Here is a 22,371-nt window from a genome sequence, read left to right on the forward strand (position 1 = left end):
CATATGGGCTAGTAAACATATAGCATCAGAGTGCCTTGTGCTAGAGGAAAACAATTACATTGAATGTAGTAGAATAGCTCTTTTATTGCAGTACATAAGACTTTGATTACATACTGCCAAGATTCATACCAACCTAGTAGTTGTTGACAGATAAAGTAGAAAAAAATGAAACTCATTTATTTTTCTTTATTGAGACCTCAAGGTAAAGCAGATTTTCAGTCCTTGTACTTACTACAATGATAGAACAAAGACTGACAGCTAAAATGTGCCAGTCCAGAAATATAAATTAAACCCAGCTTCTTATCAAGGTTTCATTTAGTCTTTGTGAAAAGGAACTACTGCTTGCATTATTGTTTCAGCCTCCCCCACAAGTTGTTCTAAATAACTGTACCTCTCTTGCTTATTAACCCTTTATTCTTTCCTATGCATTATTCTATTTTGGTTGAGGAAAGAAAAGAAAGGCTAAACTAGGTGCTGGCTGGAAATGTAGTTGTGTGAGCCAAGTTCTTATCAGAGTCCTCAGACTGTTATTTTTTTTTTATACTACTAGGGATTTCAGTCATTTTTATGTTTCCTTATTGTAGTCGTCTTAGAAATAAAAAACATTATCAAGGGAACACTGATAATCAACAGCAGCAGAAATTACACATGCAACTGGAATGTAAACACCTAGAGGTGTCTATGTGTATATTAGAGATGCACCACAAATCATGTATTGTTGGTCATCAATGAGGAAAGAAACTGCCTGGGATCATCAAAAATGTGCTTCTATTTGCTAAACTCAATGAAGTCAATGGGGGCTAAATCTAACAAATTCTGTCCATCTTACGGCTAATAGTCAATCCATTGTCTTTCAACATTGCGGAAGGGGGGTATACCGTGCAGTGGGGAAGGGGGCAGAAAAACATAATTGACCCCAATGGGAAAGGAATTCTTTCGCACACTCTGTCCTCCCAAGTATAATTTGAAGGTTAGTTAGAAGGGCTTATGTTGAAACCATGAGGCTCCCTTTTTTCCCTAGATAACAGTCCCCTCACATGGGAATGAATACAGGAATTAAATATCAGGAGTTGATTGTAAAAAAGCATACCAACACTGAAAATTTATTGAATTAATATTATATTTATTCATTTTAGACACTTAATTACCCCTTAATCATAATTTCCAGCAATAAAAATCCACATCAATCACTGTGACCTAGCTCATCAATTGCCCCAACAATCACCCAAAAAGTATGGTGGAGACTGGATGACCAAACAGCTGCCAAGGTTTACCTTCTGCATTACCACTGCTAAAGGAAAGATTCTTGGTACTACAGTAATAGTGCAGGGAATGTCAGGTGAAGTCATAAACCACATTTTTGGGGTAATACCATCACTCATTTATTACTGCAGTGCCAGAGGTTTATTATTTGGCACCATTAATGCAATAGAAAAAGGCAACAAAAGGGTTACCTATCCAAAAAGGAAGCAGAATCAGAGTAAAGTACAGTTTCCTAACAGACTCTAATTTTTACCTTAAAAAGTTTGTCAGCTTTATTTTTAAACCCCAAAAGATTTTGTTTCAAAGTTGAAATTTTGCTGCTCATGCCTAATATTTACCATGTTGCAAGAAAAAATATTCACCCTCCACATATAATTTATATATTGTGGGCCTGAAATCTGGCTGTCCAAATGTACGTATATAGGTATACAGGATTATTTTATTTGATTTACACCCTCATTAAAGGTATAAAACTTTTCAATATTAATAAATAAAATGTCTCACTTATTTTATAACTATGGTTTACTTGTTGACCAGCAATGCCTTTGAACAAAACTGCTGTGTCACAAATGTTTAATGAGAACTACGTTTTGTACTGGCTGTATCACTTGACAATGGGGCTGAAAGTGACCTTTGTAGAAATTACATTTTGATGTCATGACAGGTGAAAGCCCTGAATAAAATGTATATGATTGTTCAAAAATATGTGCACTTTCAAAAAATCTGCTTTATGTTCATAGTAAAAACTAAAATTGCCTTCATTTACTCTTAACAGGTTACAGAACATACAGACATTCATCAGTGAAAGTTGAAATGAACCCAGAGCATTACAATATGGATACAAACAAACAAGAAGAAATAGAATTAGGTAAACTCTTTTAGTTTACAAATGCTTTGTTCAGTGGGATAAAAATATTTAAATTGGAAACTTACCAATTTAAAAGAAAAAGGGGACAAATATTCTTTTTCAGTCTTATTCTTTTGCTCAGTCAAAGCTAAAGCAAAGTTTACCATGCAAACCACTTTTGTTGGCAAGGTGAATGACAATTGTGAGCCCTTGAATGTACATAACAGGTAGCTCTATCTACTTTGACAAGGACAACTACAGTAAATCTACTGATTGATGACCATCAGCCAATAAGAACTCTTAACACCATAAACAACAGAGTTGCATCAAGTTGTGGTAGGAGTAGAAGCTGTTCACTTAGCAAAGTAAATGTTAATAAATATAGGAGGTAACTTTGTTCACTTTGACTGCTCAACCACATATGATTTTTTGCTAACACATGATTGGTTTATTGCAGTGAAAAAAAAGCTCTGCTTGGTAGTATTGAGCGTCCACTTTGCTAAGTGAGCAGTCTTTACTCATTGAGCAGATCCCATTAAATCAAACAGGTATGTAAGTTAAGTGCCTTCCTTGTTCCTATTCTTATGTTGGTAAATGCAGAGGCAGACATTTTCTTTGGCTGTAAAATTTTGTAAAAATCAAATATCTTAAAACACTGAGAATTATTTGACTTCTACTGCTATATCCAAAAACAGAAGCTGTGTAATTATTCATTGCTAGTTTACAATAGTTTATAAATCTTTGAGCATATAGAGAGGCCTGTAACTGGTGAAAGAAAGAGGTCAGCAAAAGGCCGTCATGACCAGGGGGCTAAGGGAAGCAAAGAAGTTAAGGGGTTAGGTTTTTAGTTGAGGAATGAGATAGTTAGAGATAAGTAGAAATTGAAAAGTGGGAGTAAGTAGACGTGTGGGGATCAGTTAAGCATGATGCAATCTTTCCACCCACCTGCTCTGTTATGTTATGGGGATAATGGGGTAGAGGGATTGGTGAACAGTTCATGGAGGGCATTTTTTAAGGGTGTGTGTGGAGAACCATTTTAGGTGTGGGATCTCTTAAAAAGGGTATGGTTACTTTAGACCACCTTAAAGTGGTGGTTAGGAAGGGGGGCTGCGAGTGGTTTTCACATTCTCGAGCCAGTTGCCTGTTTGCAGCTGGGAACATAAGTTAGGGTGGGTGCAGCCCCCAGGGTTATCGTGCAGTGAGCGGGATTGGGACCTTGGAAAGGGGTAATTCGATGCCTTAATGGCCATATGTTGCATGGCCTATTGTTGGTCCTATTGTTTAAAGTTAATTATTACTTATGATTATGGTTATTACTATTAATATTGTTGTTATGGCTTTTATTATTGTTGTTGCGTTAATAAAGGAGTCAAAGAAGACATTTTCCCAAGCTTGGTTATGTCATGTGTTTTCTAAACTGCTGGGGGAGGCGGGAAGTGGCGGGAGAAGAGGGGTGAAATGTGTTTAGGTAAGTTGGCATATATTCTAGCTACCTGGGTCATGTTCAACGTTCAATTCATATATGTTCTGTACCGATCACTATCTGAAGAAAATCAAATGCCCAAAAAGAAGAAGAAATCCATATTGCCAATACTGTCATTTTAGTTTGTTATATGTTGTACATTTTAGAAAACATTATTGTCTGTGTAGTGTCTTGCATTGAATTTTTTATGACAGAGATCTTACTGTTTATGCCATGTTTGTTCAAAGTGAAATTGGTTTGGATGACTTCATTAGACTGCTTTCTTCTTTGTATTCTATTCACAATCTTTTTATGCTTTTTCTTTGTGCTTTTGTGTTTTCGTCATTCATGGGATTTAGCTGAGTTTCAGGGAAATGATTCTAATCTGGGAGGCTTCCTGAATTTTGTTGACTTTTTGTTTAAAAGACAGTTGGCAAAACTTAAAAAATAAATTCATGTTAGCTAGGTAAACATAGAGGAAATACTGGTTTGAAATGTCAGATTAAAAGTTTGTATTATTTTTCCATGACACATCTTGTTATATTGTATTCTGAATTGTGCTTCCTCTTTAGTGCCTTTGAAGCTAAAAGAAAAGATTCTTCATGATGAACTGATTCATCTTCTAGATGGTGATGAAAGTGATAGTGGGGATCTGCAAGGTAATGTAACAAGTTCTTCTGCATTCATTTGCAAACATAAAGGCAACAATACAACATAAATATCTCAGAAGTAAAGTATTCGCATGGAAAACAATGTTCCTGTTGAAACTAACATTGGATATCTATTAAATATGATTTTTTGCTATTTGTAAAGGTAAGTAATCTAATTTAGAATGATTCTCATCAGTCACCACAATGGAGGATTTATTCCATGAGATAAATTCAGGTTTAAAGTGCAGTTACCCACTGAGATCAATCAGCAGTCATCTTTCATTGTTCAGTTTAAACTGATGAAAGGTGAAATGTGATTGGTTTCTAAGGGTTATTATACTTCACACCACACATCACTGCTCTTTGCCTAGAAAGCCTTGCTGTCTCATCTTTTTGGTTGAAAGACTTTCAGTGAAAGAAAAAGGAAAATGTTTTGTCACATTTCGATATCATGATTGTCATACATCATTTAAATTCCTTTTACCTGGTTTGACCTTGTGGTAATATGTGACACTCCAGGGTAGTGGTTCTCAACCAGGGTTGCATGGAATCTTTGGATTCCTCCAGAGGATGATAGGGATTTACCGAGGAATGAGCAATTTACAACTCACAGGTCAGTTTAACTGACACAAATGATCTTTTTATTTAACTGTAAGGGTGACATTCTTCCCAATGGCCAGTAATGTAGGAGGCATTCTTCCCACTGACCCCCATGCTAATATAATGTAAGCTGTGGATATTGTAATTAAACCATGGAATCCCTCCGGAGCTGCCGGCCGGGATTAGGCGGAACAAACTACCGGAGCCGCATGCGGCTCTTAAACCTTCTCTTGCTGTGGCTCCCTTCACTATTTACACTTCCGCCTCTGTGGTAAATAGGGAACATTCCCTTTCCTCGGCAATGCATACGGAGGATAAAGATTTCCCTACAGGAGGGTGTTCCTAGTGGGGGTGGAGCCATTAGGGCAGGACTCGAGAGAGAGTCTGGCCTAGTGGGCTCCTGCCTACCCCATAAATGGCCTAGTGGCCCAAAAAGTTTGCGGACCTCTGCTTTAAAGGTTTGTAAGTCACATGCCCCTGTCTGGAAGTACAAGGTATGGTATGCTACTTTCATGAACCTAGCAGTGGAAGAGCATACAAAAGAAGATTATAAACAGCTTCTGGGCCTGGTTTTAAAGTAAATGTGTTGTTTTACCTTGCCTAGATTACCTTAAAGGGCTAAAAAACAAGGTAATTATATTGTTAAGCATTTAACCTATTTAACCTTCTGTAAGAAATTATTTTATTTGTACCCATTAAAATCTAAGTGATTCAAATTGGATGATTGTGATGTGGTTACACAGTTCAATGGAGTAAGAGTAAAATTGCCCATGTTGCTTAGCTACAATTCTCTTCTTTTTGTAAGGAAATAGTAAAGATATAATAAAAATAATATTTGCTTTTTTTTTTTTTTTTTTTTTTTTTTACAAAACTGGAGATCTTTATATCACAGCTGATAAATACAATGAAGTAGAACCTAAAGAAATGTTTAGCTTATTAAGAACTTAAGTAGAGTACCAAGTACTTTACATATTCATTATAATTATGTTTTCAAAGTACACATTTATTTTTTTTTAGGTTGCGTTATTATATTATTATAATACCTCTTACCCCTATTTAATGTACAATGAAAACATTTAGTGGTTACTAAACAAAGCATCACTCTTTGCTTTTATGTTCACTACAACTACCCAATCAGCTCCTGGGGAAATTTCTATCTTTTTAAATCTGTTATTGGGTATTTAAAGTGGTTAAGTTGAAAAATATTTCAGAAATAAATAAACGTCTTGTTCATTGCTTGTATAACAACTTTTTTGGCTTGCTTTTTTTTCTCTTTACAAATTTTAGGTAAAACCAGGTTAGTTTCTACACTCACATCTACTTCAGTGCAGACTGATGCATATAGCGGTGTTGGTGATGACTTCCTCCCAAAAGATGAGGCCATTCCCTGCTACATTGAAGAGTTTGAGAGGGATGCTCAGGATGACATAATCATGCTTGGCAGCCTTTCACAAGAACAGGTCAGAGTTAAGCAAATATTTCAGTAATGCCATTGTTAGCATTACTTTTCATTACTTATCAGATTTGCTTGCCAGACGTGAACACATACATTATGGCCCACTGACCACTAGTATTCCTGAAGAGAATAAAACATTTACGTTTTCAATTCATTCCAGATCGCTGGCGCTTTGTAGACATAACAGCACATGTTGCTCAACATGTCAGCAGTATTTGAAGATTTTTGTCATCTGCCCATCATAGGCTTTACATTTCTGGTCTGGAATGTATCTGAAAAAAACTGATAAAAGTATTTGAGGTTTGGGGAAATTTACTTTTGTGATTCAACAGTTTAAACATGTAACAGCTCAAGAAAAACAAAAACCGCTAACGCCTCTGTGATTTTTTATTCCTTTGCAATCCTAGTGCTTTGGCCTAGAAGGTCATGGTAGATGTAGGAACACTACAAAGATTAACAATATGTGTATTGTGTAATATAGTTTGGAATATCTCCTGTACAGAGTAAGTAGAAAGTAATATTTTGATTACCTCAATTGTTTTCATGCTGATCCATGACTGCAGCACTTTTTGTTGACCTGACCTAGAACAAGTATGAAGATCTGGAGTACTGATTGAATTCTGATCTTCTAATTGGCATGTTTGTTTTAGGTCATTGTCTCAGGAAATACTGCAACAATGGGTCTACATGACAGCCAAGCAAAGACTACAAGTGGGAACATGTTCTTAAAAACGTGTTCAAAAATTGAAGTAAATGTATAGGTAGAAAAAATGGTTTTAGGCTGGTGCATCTGAGTTTACCTTATTAACAGCCCAACAATCAACAATATTTTTTGTTACAAGGCACTTTGAACTGACTCTTTTAGTGAATTTTTTTAGTGAAGTTTTAAATACAAATATATGTAAATGTTTATCTAGATATATTGGGGACACTTGCAGCTACAGCTTAGAGGTACACATGGTAACAAATTCTTTATTAGCATTATTTGGATTGCCTTAAAAGTGCATTTTTTGTAATGCCATTTCCAAATGAGATGTAAGGAGTTATTTAGGGACTTCTCAAGTATATTTATGTGGGTTTGTAGTTGGGGAAGTCATTGACTCATTGAAATCTGGAACCTCCCCCCTTTTAATACATGACAACGTTAAAATTCTAGGACTTTCACGGGATCCAGGGCCCATGGCAAGTGGCAACTATGCATTTTATCCGAATATACTCACACCTTGACCTTCCACTGAACTTCAATGGGCCTTAAACATAACAATTCAAAACACATTGTAATTTTACATCATTGGTAGAAACAAGTAGATTTTGTTTTTCTTCCTAATCCCCCCCTCCCACCACCCACAATTTACTAAATTAAAGATGTGCTAAAATAGACTTTGTAAGCACTTTCTTTACATAATGAAAATGTTATTCTGTCTTATTGGTTTAGGATTTCAAATGCCAGGAGGGTTTCATTCAAAGTGGAAGAAAGATATTATACAGAAGATCTGATCATTCATTTAAAAAGTAAGTACACTTGAGATGCACAATGTTTTCTATAGCACAACAATGCTAGTTAGGAAAAAAACAAATAACTGTTTGGAATTTTGTGCCCTATAATTATGTTTGCAGTATGAACAAAATTAATGACAACAATATTGCTTTCTTGACCTTTAATTATTCTTTACTTAATTAGTCAATTTCACAGGTAACATTGTATGTGCCCACATACAGCATTTGTATTTCATCACCTCCTGTGCTGCTTTGTCAATAGGTTCCATGGGCGCTTCCTACTAAAACAGATGGTAGGAGCGTGTTTGTAGAACAGCAAGCAGCAGTGGTTGCTATTAGTATACTGGCACTGAAAGTGGAGTAATGTGAGCACTGTTAGGATATGTCTACAATTGGCAGCCGCTGCTGCTGTCCAAGATGGTTGCTAAAACACAGTAACCACCCAGTGCTATTTCTATTCCACAATACCAACTTTCATAATAGTAAGGAGACAGGGATGGTCCTTAGCGGATATTAGGTAGGGGCCCTAAATACACAACATTTCAGCTCCCTGCACCCCTGCCATTCTGCCATTTGGGGCCCTAGTAAATGTGGGGACCCTGGCCAATCACTCAAGGGAGAGAGAAATGTAAGCAGTACGCTCCAGTACAGTTTTGGATTTCTATAAAACATTGATTCATGAAAATTTATTAAACAAGTAGATGAAAACTTAGGTGAAATCTTAGTAAAGTGTCAGTTGAAAAGACAAGCTAAACTTGTGTCTAAATTGTACAATCCTTAAAAAATGTTGTTAATACTAAATATAAAATACATAAAAAAGGAAAATGTATAGCTTTTCCAGGAAAAGATAAATAACACACATTTTGCAGCTTTTATTTATTAATTCAACATTGATTTATTTTTTAATGCCATTTACATATTATCAGTCTCTTGCATTTTCCTTAACCAGATTACTAGATTGCAGCTGTCAATTTTACTGCTTGTTAGGTTGAAACTGTTTACTACTTCAGTAACTCTTAAAGGTTTTTTGTGAAATGTTTAAATGTGAAAAAAAAAGTTTTTTTTATTAAATTATTTTTGCATTTAACATCGTTTATAACTGATACTATGGGAAAGTTTTTAGATTTAGAACATTTCATATTTCTTCTTAAGAACATTTCTTCTTGACTTTGCTGCTCTGTATCATTTCTCCCCTCTGTTTACCAATTGCTTTTTATTGAAAGGAAACCAAATTGCCCTGTAAATTCAAAAGGCAAATGCATTTCATTTGTGCTCTGTATGATTATTTTGCTTCCTGTGACTGATGCAGAACAGAAAGCCAGTTGTTCAATGCAGCAAATGCCCACAAAGAAGAAATTCTAGCCAAGCTTGGCAACATCTCCAAAGTGAATAATGAATCAAATGGAGCAGCAGGTCTTTGCTGGAAGGTGAGATCCTACATGAATGTTCTGTTGTTGATTCTAAAGACCAGATCAATTCTATTGATCTTCCCCAAGTGTTGATGTTTTTGGTATTTATATTTTCCCTCTGGTTCATTATTCTGTGAGGTTAGCAATTTAAGTCAATTGTATTTGCTTTTCAACCCAAATTCTAGCAATACTTAAGTAGGCTGTCTGATAGTATTAGCTGTGAATCATTTGGGCATGGCTACAGTCCTTCAGAGGAGTTTGTCAGGGCTGGCCAAAGAATTTCTTTCAGCAGGACAAGAGGCAGCTGTGCCACCATGTAAATGAGACAGGATTGGTATGTGATGAATGTTCTATCTTCTTTTCTTTCTCCTCATCTGACACTTGCTTTGAGGAAGGTTGTAAATGTAAGAGAGATTGTGGTTTAATTCCTAGACTGGCGTTTGTGCCCCCCAGTCACTATTTGATTATCTTCTAAATTGCTGTGTTTCGGAGAGATAAAGAGTTTTTATGGCTTGCTCACTTGAAGCAACCAGGGAAACCAGGAAAGGGATAACTAGCTGGGCATACACAGTCAATTCAGAAGAAAATTACAAATTCTTTGTTTGCATGACATTTCCAAAATTACTGTTGCTAAGGAATTTAAAATTTAAAATGTCACATTTGGCATGCTGAGCTTACAAAATATATTTCTATATATAATTCATAAATGCTTATTTTGAATGTTTTAAATAGTCAAATCTGCCTGCATCCACGATCCTTACATAGAGCATCTACAGGATATTATATATCTTGTATGTGAAACATAGGAAAACATAAACATGTGATTACACATTCTGCATAGTGCATATGTTAAAGTAGAACTTTATCTTGACAGCAAATATATATATAAAAATTATTGTATATATTATTTTAAAATATTATTATTAATACGAGTAATAATAATAATATTAATAATAAGGAGCTGCATTTATATAGCACCAACATATTGCGCAGAGCTGTATATTGGGATTGCAAATGACAGGCAGATACCAATAATGGCACGGGAGGAATAAAGAGGACCCTGCCCAAAAGCGCTTAGAATGTATTTTTATGTATATAAATATTTATTGCTTCAATTATTTTCTTCTTATTAATAATATTAAACAGTATTTATATGGCGCCAGGAGAAGCAGAGGGGACCCTGCCCAGTAGAGTTTACAATCTAAGATTATATATATATATATATATATATATATATATATATATATATGTATTTATTTATATTATTGCAAAGAGAGTCCCCATGGCACATTCAAGCTAGCATTGATTAACAAAACCAACTAATCTTTTGGTTCTACCATACTGTTGTATTTGCATGTATTTGAAATAAGTCATGTGGTAGCCCCACTGCCACTTCAAGGCACTTAGTAGGTGTAGTTTTTAACTCTAAACTATCTGAGTTTCCAACTATAGCACATGTATAGCAATAAACAAGCAGACTCACCTGGAGACAGACCTTTCCTCCTTAACAGTACAGCAAAAAATCGAAAGCCCAGACACCACGTATTTGGATATATTTAATTGGAGATGGGTTATAGCCACTGCTATGTAGATACTGGTGTTCGTGTTATTCATCACTCCAATCATTCTGGTCACCATGTCACCAATAAAAGAAAGAGAAAGTAAATCCAAAATTTAATGTTATCACCTACCTATGATTGAGATATATATATATATATATATATATATATATATATATATATAAATAACCACACACACTTTGTGTATATATACCTTTATACTATATTAAAAGGCTTAAACATCTGTTCAGATTCTATAATTCTGCACCTCCAGTTGCTGGACTATGATCAAGTGAAATGCTGACCATGCTCTCCCCTCCTGTAATCCTTAATACATTATGTAGGTACTTGATAGGCAGGCATTTCTTCCATTAGTTTGCTGTTTGTTGTGTAGGGAATTATGTAAAATCTGTGTAATAATATATTTAAAGCAATTATACTAAAATTATTTCCAGATGCAATTTATGCTTTTTAATGAATGAATACATACATGCATGTGTACTGCGATTTTCATATTTGCCTGAATTTCACATCTCAGATGAAATTACAAGTAAATGGCTTTAGTTTGGCAGAATATGATAACCGAATATACCAAAAGAAGCATAACAGGATTTTTCAGGCATACTGGTTTAAAAACATATGTACTAAATTCAAACAATAAAATGCCAGCTTTATTTCCCAAAATAATAAAATTACAATTGAACAATCTATCACATTGCTGTTTTTATTTGCAAATTGTTGTTGACCGGTATGTAGTCTCTATATACACTTCAACGTGTTTCAGATATTATTGTCTGCTTCATCGGGAAGAATGTTAGGGACAAATCCATGAGACAATCCTGGGATCATAAAAACACCCTTCAAAAACCACTCCTTCATAATAAACACAGTACCATCCACTAAATGGGCAAGGGGGAGGTGTAGGGCAAATGTTTTGCAGTCCGCCCAGACATATAAGCCAAATAACCTATTGCTTTGGAGGGTCTGACCCCTTGATGCACACTCCTGGCTGTCAAAAATGAGTGCAGCCCTTCTGCGAATCGCTGCAGGATCACAGAATGACCAACAGCTAATGACCACCACTGTTTCCTATAGAGGACGATGCAATGGGACCTCACCAATTCTTCCCTTCCTTCCACTAACTGATTGAATAGCACTGTCTGTATAGCACTTACGATCTCTAGAAAAGATCCCTAGCAATAATTTCTACCACATGAATCTGACATCTTTACAGAGTTATAAGTCTAATAACTGCTTATTTCTTTCAGGGGAACTGGACCGACAGACCCCAGCCTATACAAATACTCTTGAAATGCCTACGTGGGGTTAAAGATAAGATACCCAAGGGTCATTATGTCATGAAAACTTCTCTTCTTAGTCGACCGGGAGGGCATGCTCTTCAGTGGTCTAAAGTTAAGGATCATCTATGGGCTGAAACAACTTTGCCAGTTTACCATAGGGGTCAATTCCATGATGTGGAAATCACTGTACACCATGCTGTACATACTGTAAGTTCATTTTTTTAATATAAATATTTTGTTTAAAAATTGTTCAAAACTGCAATATATATGTCTATTTTTACTTAATGATTATAAGTTGTTTTGATACTGCAGTTTAAAGATTACCACATGCAAGTCATCAAGTTACGAAGAACTGCCCATTTTGCAAATAACCTAATGATGCATTTTTTACTTTAATAATTTTTTAGTGTTTAAAAAAAAAATAATAGGGATGAATAACAAAATGTATGTAATCTGTCAAAAAAGAATGCAGAACAATAGTAGTGTGAATAAAATGTGCTGGGAAAGACAATTAACCAAGTGGTAGGTTCAAAGGTATGTAGAACTAATAGGACATAATGCAAAAGGGTAAAATCTAAAGGTAAGTGGTTGTGGATAAAAGATATTATCCTAATATACATTTTTAACAATTCTTTGCACTACAGTAATTTATGTTCCTTTGTTAAAACTGACTAATGACTTCCACAATTTTTTTTTTAGCAGGTCACATTCTGACTATTGCCAAACCCAAATTTTTTTTAGGGACAATGCCTTTACCTTCTGCAGGTACCTACCTGCTAGCAATTTAATGTTTAGGCTTAGTTCTGCTTTAACGTAAAAACCACCCAAATAGTTACATGAAGAATGGTGGCCACGACAGTGTACCACATGTAACTATTAGTATCCAAGCTATACCTGTTGCATTTACTATGCAGACAGAAAGCTGCATTACAGTGCTAATAAGAAAATGCAAACTTCATCACACACTGTAGGGAGGGGTTTCTACAAATCTCATTATTCTAGTTTTGGTTTTTAGTTTTAGATATGCTTTAACATGAAAAAGCTAGCTAATCAGGTGACTATGACAGATAATCTTCAGGAAGGCATTACAAACTATTTAGAACTATTACATTCATTGCAGTGGTTCTAAACACAAGAACCCATTCAAGTGTAGTTTAAAAAAAAAAAAAAAACAATTCCTCTTTTGACGAATTCTCATTATTTTATTAGTCATACACTTGTGGACAAATTAAAAACAAATAGTGTTTGGCTGATCCTCTGCCCCAATGTAGATAAGTAGGCCTGGGACTGAGGTTTAGCAATACATCCATAACCTAGTAGCGGCTGCCCTTTAGAAGGGGAATTACAAAGAGTTAATGCTGTGTGTTTATAACTGGGACAGGTTCCTAACCAAACTGTATTATTCTAAAAGCAAAAGAGAAAGGTGAGGTCAGGGTTATTAAAATCTGAACAGTGCAACTTTTTTTTTTGAGGATACAACATGTATTCAGCTGTAGACTTGAGTTTCACTTTAGATATTGTACAGATGGTAAATTAAAAAAAAAAAGTTTAACAAGACTAGAGATGCTATTTTAGTAATGTACATGAATGGAAATCATACCTGACATTTAATATTCATTGTAAAAAGGGCACCACGTGTTTATTATAATGATGTGCAAATTCTGTGAAAAATTTAGTGCCCCTTTTTGCAGTTTCCAGAACACTTGTCATGTAGTCACTAGGTGTACAGCTATTTCATCTCAGAGTATAAAATATAGTAGTCTTTCAAAATTAATGTGATTCAATTTTTATGCTTGAAGGAAGAAAAAAATGCTTGATTTTTATTTTTTATTTAAGGTCTCTTTAATACTTCAGAAGGTAAAGTCTTCTAGAATGGACCAGTTCTAAAATGTATGGAGAATGGGATTCATATGCTTGTCACTATTAGTCATGCCCACAATTCCTTTCCCAGAAGTGCTTTCTGCAAACTACATATATCAGAAATTGATTAACATGACCTGAGGTATTCATTTTTGAAAGATGATGAGACCACCACTTCCTAAGAGGTTATTTTCTGTATGTCAGCATCCATCTGAGAATGGAAATGATTTTAATAAGTGCCAAATACATGGTGTTTCTACAGGAAACTAGAGCAGAAACTTTGCAGAGAATGTAGCTCAAGGAAAAAAAAAGTGAAAGTCATTTTTTAAGTGCAAAGTGGTAGCAAATAGCAATAGCACAATATTTTAATGTAATGTATAAATATACATTTGCAATCATGCACTGCCCAACATTGTACTATATAAACACCAAATACACATTTAAAGAAAATTATGTTTTTTTTTTGGAAACAGAAAAATGTGCTCACAAGACACGTTTTTAAAACATTTCAACTAGCAAAATGATTCCATTATACACAAATAGTGTGCAAAGCTTAGATTGGAAAAGACCAGTAACCCAGTAACTCAAAAGTAATTAAGTTTTATTTTCATTGTTTTATAGCTGTCAGAAAACTTGATGCCTTGCTGTAGAGATTTTGATTTCATATCTGGTCTCAGTGACAATTTTGATAAAAATCCCAACAAGGACGTAGACAACAGTAAAAAGCTGCTTATAAATTATTTCTGTGTTCTTCCTGGAAGTTCTCCCTCAATTCCTGTGCTGCTGGTGGCACGTTGAATGGGGCCACAGACAATAATATTGGGCAAAGATGCTGGGGTCCCAAATTGGTCAGTGAAGGTCCTTGACTCTCTTCAAACCTAGCACAGAAAACCCCAAGTCTAAGAGAGATGATACACTCATTTATATTTGTGGTATTTTTGTGGCTAACAGACAAACTACTGTCAAATAAAAGTCATGGGGAGTCTGGCCTGTTCGCCCATTACTAGTGCTATTTGGTGGGAAGAAGGTCTGGCCATGTGGCTTTGAAGGCAACCCTAAAAAAAAAAAACAAATCCCTTTAATAATGTGCTTAGAAGGATGCTTTAAAGCTGCATATAGTTTTTGTGTTGAGTTCCCTTTAGATTTAACCAGTCTAGGCATCCTGCCAGGCTGCATGGCATTTATTTTCAAGCACAAACAAGACCGTTATTTGGCTATGCAATTTTCTTAGCAGGAAAAGGACGGCAGCCATTTTATTTTTTTGTCACATTCAATGCTCTCAAGAAGAATGTGAGCCTTTTTCAGGGATTTTAGAAGCTTATTTCAAGAAGGGGTGCCTAGATTTTCACCCCAGTAACACAGAGTTGAGCCACATTCCCAGAAGGAGTTAAGACAAAAAAATAAACCTACGCATTAAAAAAACTTTAATAAAATAAAAACATAAAGACATACCAATGAATGAATGAACAAGAGTAAGTCATTTTAAATCCAAATCAGTCACAAGGAGCAATGACCAACAATGTGACTTGATGACAGGTTCCCTGTTCTGTCTAATAGTGCAGGGAATCCCAGGTCATCTCTTCTTGGTCAAATCTATGTACATTCAATAAGTCTGACAAATACTGGGAACTGCACAATCATTTGAACTCAAACTTCATCGTGGTACAGCTTCAAAAACTACTATACTCTATCCCAAGGCTAATTCCCAGAATAAATACCCCCAATAAAACATTGGCTGGTTATATGGTTTAATACAAGACATTCAGGTTGGTATTTTGGCTAACTCCCTTTGCATTACTGTTGAAGAATCATTAGATTGTATACTCCACTGGAACAGCTATCAGTGCAAAATTGCCCCAGGACTTTGGGAAGGAAACCAATTGGTTGTCTGCTGTGTATTGCTATGCAAACTAGTATAATCATTTTTTATTGTATTACTATTTTTTCCAAAACATACAATAATATTTTGAAATGTGCCTTCCATTCCAGACATTTTAATTGCTTGGTTTAACCCAATTATATACACTGCCCTGATGTCATTGGTATGTGCCTTGTGTTTAAAGTTTCATTAACCTTATGTAACTAAAAATACTTACCTTTAATAAAAATACTTTGTAACTAATTGGTGTATAATGCTTTCAATCTTTCTTCTAACAGTTATAGAAGAATATGCCTGGTTTAAATGAAATCTGATACTGTTAATGGTTTAATAGGGGCCGCTACAAGGCTATAGCCCTACTGAACAGATCCTTCTGTTTTAGCTTGTATCACTATAAGGCACATGAATATATTTTCATAATGCATGCAATATATTGTGCAGCTTTAATACAAAGAAATAAGCTGTATATTAAAAAAAAATCACACAAGACATATATAAAAATAAACGATAGATAGATAGATAGATAGATAGATAGATAGATAGATAGATAGATAGATAGATATTGCAGAAATTCTTTAACATAGAGGAAAAAGGGAAACATAAAATATTTTAGGAAAAATAAGCTTTAGGCACCCATATGTATTATGTCCATATACCTGCAATAATTAGTTCCTGATGTCCTACAGAAACACTGGATCTTGAAAGTAAATTCCCATTTTTAAAACTATTACTAAATGGAAGGGCACATAAAGCCATTTTAGAAGTTTGAGATATAAAGCATGATAAAAAATGAGTGATTGTCACAAGTAATGTTGGGACCTATGACAGAAACGCTTTTTGAATTTCCTTTGATGTGTGTGGCTCTCCTCTTTAATAATTTTCCAGCTGGGTAGATTTGGAAGGAGCTCTCAGCTTGCATTAATTACTGAATACAGCTTTCCTGTTTACATTTTTTATAGCTGCTGCCCACTGAAAAGAAAATAAAGTCTGGAATGACTTTGCTTCTTGAACTCTACCTCCTTCATGGAAAAGATACATACATAGATCGAGCAGTGGGATGGGGAATCTTCCCGCTCTGTGACAACAATCTGAATGTTTTAGAAGGAAAGTACAGGTGTCCACTTTTAAGAGGACATTATGATTCCAGGATTGATCGTTTCAATAAAGTTGAAGATCTAATTGCAACAGATTTGGATCACTGGCTTTGTAACTTATATTTTCAGGTATGAGAGTTTTACATTTATATATAAAATAAAAATATAGTCTAGTAAACTTAAAATGTATTAGATGTATACAAGTTAAAAAAATTGTAGCTTTATGGTAGAAGATGCAAGTAGAGGTATTCTGAGTTCTAGGTGAACCTCCAATCCATTGCACTTTTCTGCTATAAACAAATAATATTTTATCCATGCTGTAACATGTACAGATGCATTTGTTGAATAGTATTATTGACTTATATATTAATTATTATATATTATTGCTTTATGTTATTTTAAATAGATGGTAGATTTTCATACATTATGTATAGTTGTTGTCAGTATGATACACGATAGGTGTCCTAAGATAAAAGGATGTTTTTTTGATGTGCTGGACATTTGAGTAATAGACACAAAATAGAGAATGAAAATAGGAAAGAACAAAACACATCAAATGAGTGGAGAAAGAACATAAATGACAACTATAAGAATACAAACATTATTTATATTATAAATATTACACAGGCATGGCCATGGTTGTCATCATCAGCTAACCCTAGTACCCCAAGAAATGTCAGCAATTACTGGAGTGTTTGCAGGGTAGTTACAAAAGATGAGCAGCACTTACATTTGTACACAGAAAGGGCCCGGTCACATGTTTTGGTGTGATTTCCATATTGTAAAACAGCTGTTTTTTTAAATGATCAGATTCATAGGTTCTCTTGCTAGCTCACACCCTTTAACTTTAACAGATCCACTATTTATCAATTGAAGTTATGTGTCAAATACCTCTGTAAGCTCAGGGCGTTCATAGGATAATGAACTACTACCCTCCTACTTGTGACAATGTTTGTTGATGCTGTTTGGATTCAAACATGGGTCCAACTATGAAAAAATTGTATGGCACCATTACAGTGTCTGAGCACTTGGTTAGACTACAAACTTTGAGATAAATTGTTGTGCTCATCAGTAATTTAAGACTTGTCCATTTTAATGAAAGTGAGAAGGTCTGCACTGTCAGGGAAAGGGAGGATTTGCCACTTTATACAAAAAACCCCTTTCCAAAAAGAAGACTCTGAAACATTAAACCCCACCCAAAATTTTAACCTACCAAAAAGTACAGCACATTTGGATAAAAGTAAAAACAAACAAACAAAATAAATATAACAAAAAAAAATGCAAGCAGCTAATTAGTTGATGCTGACACAAACAAAAAAGTAGTCCTAAGAAGAACTGGTAAGTCTCTGAACTATAACCACAGGTATGGGGTTGGGGGAAGGGGGTACAAAAATATACTGCAAATTCCAAACATGCTGATTCCACCTAACCCTTCTGTAATACAGTGACTGTTTGGAAATGCATCCCCAAATTAACTGTGCTTGGTGTATGGTATGCATATTCAGCACTTTTACTTTTCTTCTTTTTTTATTAGTCCGCACTAAGTTTAGAACAAATTGTAAAAAATGAACAATTTCAAGAAATGTGTATATTAAAACAAAAATAACATTTGTTGAAAGGCTGTGGCATACTTGGCCAGTTTTTTAGCCAACACAGATCTAAAAAAAACATCCTATCACCTAATTTTATTATTTTAGATACACAGATCAGAAACTCCTGAAAGAACTCTAGGATTCCACTAACGCCTGGTTGAGTAACACTGTTCTACATCCTAGTAGATCTTCACAATGGACAAGCTTCATATCTCAATGATTTAGGCCGGTGGTCTGCAACCTGCGGCTCCGGAGCCGCATACGGCTCTTCAGCCTCCTTGTTGTGGCTCCCTTCAGCTGCCGCGGGGAGATCTCTGATGGGGGATCCCCTTCCTCCCAAGACACTGCGGAGGAGGGGGATTCCCTATCCGGTGTTCTAATGAAAAAAATCTACCAGTGAAAAAAATCTACCACGGGGCATGTACAAATGGGTGTGTACAATGACATCCCCCTCCTTTGAACCCCAATTCCTCTGGAATGGGGAGATGTACAAAACCAAAAATGTAGGTGCAAGTGGGGGACACCTGTGACTAACACCCCCTAAAATTTAATTGTTAGGCTATCATCAGAACATAAAGAACTCTGCCCATCAAAAAAATCTACCGTTACACATTGCTGGAGGCACCTGAACCCCAATTTCTCTGGAACAGGAAGGAAGTACAGGTGAACAAAATTAGAGGTGCAAGTGGGGGACACCTGTGGCTAACACCTCCTAAAAACTCCACCCATCAAAAAACCCCTACCCTGTTACACATTGTTGCAGGCTTCTAGCACCTAAACCCCAATTTATCTGGAAACGGGGGTACAGGTGAAAAAAATTTGAGGTGCAAGTACGGGACACCTGTGGCTAACACCTCCTAAAAATTCATAAAAACTCTGCCTATCAAAAAAATCTACCCTGTTACACATTGCTGAACCCCAATTTCTCTGGAATGGGGGGGAGGCGGTACAGGTGACCAAAATAGAGGTGCAAGTGGGGGACACTTATGGCTAACACCACCTACAATTGAATCGCTAAGGCATCGTCAGAAAAAAAAGAACTCTGCCCATCAAAATAATCTACCCTGTTACACATTGCTGGAGGCTTCTAGCACCTGAACCCCAATTACTCAAGATTGGGGGGTACAGGTGAACAAAATTAAAGCTGCAAATGAGGGACACCTGTGGCTAACACCCCTTAAAATTTCATCGCTAAGGCATCGTCAGAACATAAAGAACTCTGCCCATCAAAAAAATCTACCCTGTTACGTTAGAAGCCTCAAGCTTGTAATGTAACAGGATGATACGTTAGAAGCTGGAGGCTTCCAGGGGCATAGTTCAGTGTTTAATTTATTTCAAAGTAGGCCTACACATGCACACTTGTTGTAACAGGTAAAATTAAATAAATATTAAAACTTTTAAAAGTTTATAAACTGTGTTATGTTTTGCGGCTCCAGACTATTTCTCTTTAGTGGAAGAGGAGGCAAAATGGCTCTTTTGATAGTAAAGGTTGCTGACCCCTGATTTAGGCAGCTTTCATAAGAATAGAACTAAGCACTGTGTCCAGCACAGTTCACCTTAACTGGAAGCTCACAGCAGTCATATCAGGTATTCATTGATCTCCTGGAGTTGGCTGGGATGGTTCTGCAACTGAATGTATTATTTCCACAGTTACCAATCCAATACTAGGCTATTAACAATATTATGCATTAAATTGTACAAACACCTTTTTATATAAAAGGCAGGTTCACAATTTTTTTCCCAGTTCATCCCTAGATGACTAAACAGGACAAACATTCCCTGATATCTGTAGTTGTATTCATTTAATTCCATCACAAGTAAATTGTAACCCAGTAAAAGATACCATATACTTATATGAGACATTGATTTATATATGCTATCTACATAATTTTCGGTCCTGGTTACATTTAAAATTCTGTTTTACTTTAGATCATAAAACTGCCACTATTCATAAATGAACAGAAGGAATTTGACATTTTTGTTCAGCTACCTCAAGAATTTCTGACCTATGCAAGTTATAATGAGAAGAAGCCAGACAATGAAAATGGCATACAAAGTCACTTAAGAAGAGATAATTGTAAACAATCATGTCATTACCAAGGAACACATTCAAGTATTCATTTCACTTACTCACAAGGTATTTTAACAAAATGATAGTCAATAAGGATACTAAAGAATGTAAGAATTTTGTGTACTTTGTGTTTCTTGAAATTAACCTGTGGCCAGGATATGAACATCCCTGTTTATATTGTTAAACAGTAGATGTGTTTTAATACAAGGCCTCACCACACCATTTATCTATGTATCTGCAGGCATTGTGGATCTAATCATTCTCAAAGTTGATAAGAAAGCATTCTGATCAGGTTGTAGCTGAATTCTTAATGGCTTTATCTACATAAATTGCAAGTTTTTTGTTCACATTAAAAGTCCAGAAGGCTGCCAAGTTACATCTGGGTGACAGAGCTGAATGATGGCGAAATAATAACCCTCACCCTAACCAAAAATACCCCTTACCATGTGTAGTGTAAGCAACTTTAAGCATCTTCCCACACACTTTATTGGTGTCAGTGTGTACCCCTACTAATGTCAGTACGTTCAATAATAACCCCCCCTCACTGGTGTCAGTAAAAACAATAATTACCCCTCCCCTTTATTGAAGTAAGTGGGTACAATATTAACCCCCACTCTTTTATTGGTTTCTATGCCAACAGTTATAATACCCCCTTACACTTGTGTCAGTAAGTGCAAAAATACACTTCTTCATTATTGCTGTATATTATTTAATCCCCCTTTCCCACACACACACTTTATTGCCACCAGTGGGTAAAATAATAATTTTCCCTTCAATGATGTTAGTAGTTACAATAATAACCCGATTTTTACTTGTATCATTGGGCACAGTAATACAATAGTAACCCCCTTTTTTACCATATCATCATTATTATGAGTGGGTACAATAATAACAGGCTTCTGGTCTCCTTCTTCATGTTGGAATACTCCTTAATGCCACCAACATTCGACTGGTGGCCTGGAGGAGGTTCCTTTGGGCACTAGAGGTGCTTGCACACACACACAAATGTATAAATATAAATATAAATATATATATATATATATATATATATATATATATATGAGCTGTACTATACCTGTCAAAGTATAGTAGGGTTTAGCCAATCTGATTACTGGAAGATGGCATTTTGCATCATCCCCCAGTCTACTATACCAATCAATGCGAGGTATATTAGGGCTTAGCCAACCCAGCCACCAAATAATGACAGCTGTCAAGCCAACACTTTTTAGGCAATAAGTTATGAATACTAGTGCATTTTTCTGAAATACATTAAAACTAAAGAAGTATGGATACGTTGTAAAACATCCCTTTCATTTTACAAAACAAGTCCAGTTGACTGTAACTATCTACTTCTAGTTAAAAGAAAAGCCAATACTTTGTTGTTATACAGTTTTTTTAGGCCTACATCATACATAAAAGCCACAATCTACTCCCCAACCAGTCCTATGAAATATATTTTAACTTTCCAGTCCAATCATCTTTCCATATAGTAAATTATATTAATGAATAGTAGAAATGAACACAGTGGTTTTGCAAAGTCCCCATATGTAGCTATTAGTGTTGATGTTCGAATTCGGGTTGTCCCTATATTCGACCCGAATATGGCTGTTCAAATTCGGGTATACCCGAACCGAATTTTGCTGCATTCAACAGCAAAAATTCAGAAGAAAAAAAAAAAATTTTTTTTTTTCTTAAATTATTTATTTTGTATGTGTTTTTTATTTTAAACTTGTTTTTTTTTATTTTTTACAGGTTATCCCACAATGACATTATGAATCATAATGTCATTGTGGGATTCCTGGACCGTGGGAACTGTGCGGTCACAGTTAAT

General features: G+C 35.4%; 1 protein-coding gene across 1 annotated transcript in view; it reads left to right on the forward strand.

Moving 5' to 3' along the window:
* The window catches only part of LOC140332061 (uncharacterized), a 102,290-nt gene that overhangs the window by 13,148 nt on the left and 66,771 nt on the right, over positions 1 to 22,371 (forward strand). Inside the window, exons 2-9 of the mRNA XM_072413358.1 lie at positions 2,039 to 2,131; positions 4,145 to 4,231; positions 6,110 to 6,282; positions 7,714 to 7,790; positions 9,085 to 9,202; positions 12,012 to 12,251; positions 16,743 to 17,006; positions 20,399 to 20,606. Of these exons, the coding sequence (XP_072269459.1) occupies positions 2,039 to 2,131; positions 4,145 to 4,231; positions 6,110 to 6,282; positions 7,714 to 7,790; positions 9,085 to 9,202; positions 12,012 to 12,251; positions 16,743 to 17,006; positions 20,399 to 20,606 (1,260 nt within the window). The remainder of the gene's footprint in view (positions 1 to 2,038; positions 2,132 to 4,144; positions 4,232 to 6,109; positions 6,283 to 7,713; positions 7,791 to 9,084; positions 9,203 to 12,011; positions 12,252 to 16,742; positions 17,007 to 20,398; positions 20,607 to 22,371) is intronic.

This window comes from Pyxicephalus adspersus, chromosome 5, assembly GCF_032062135.1.
Source record: "Pyxicephalus adspersus chromosome 5, UCB_Pads_2.0, whole genome shotgun sequence".
Lineage (NCBI taxonomy): Eukaryota > Metazoa > Chordata > Amphibia > Anura > Pyxicephalidae > Pyxicephalus > Pyxicephalus adspersus.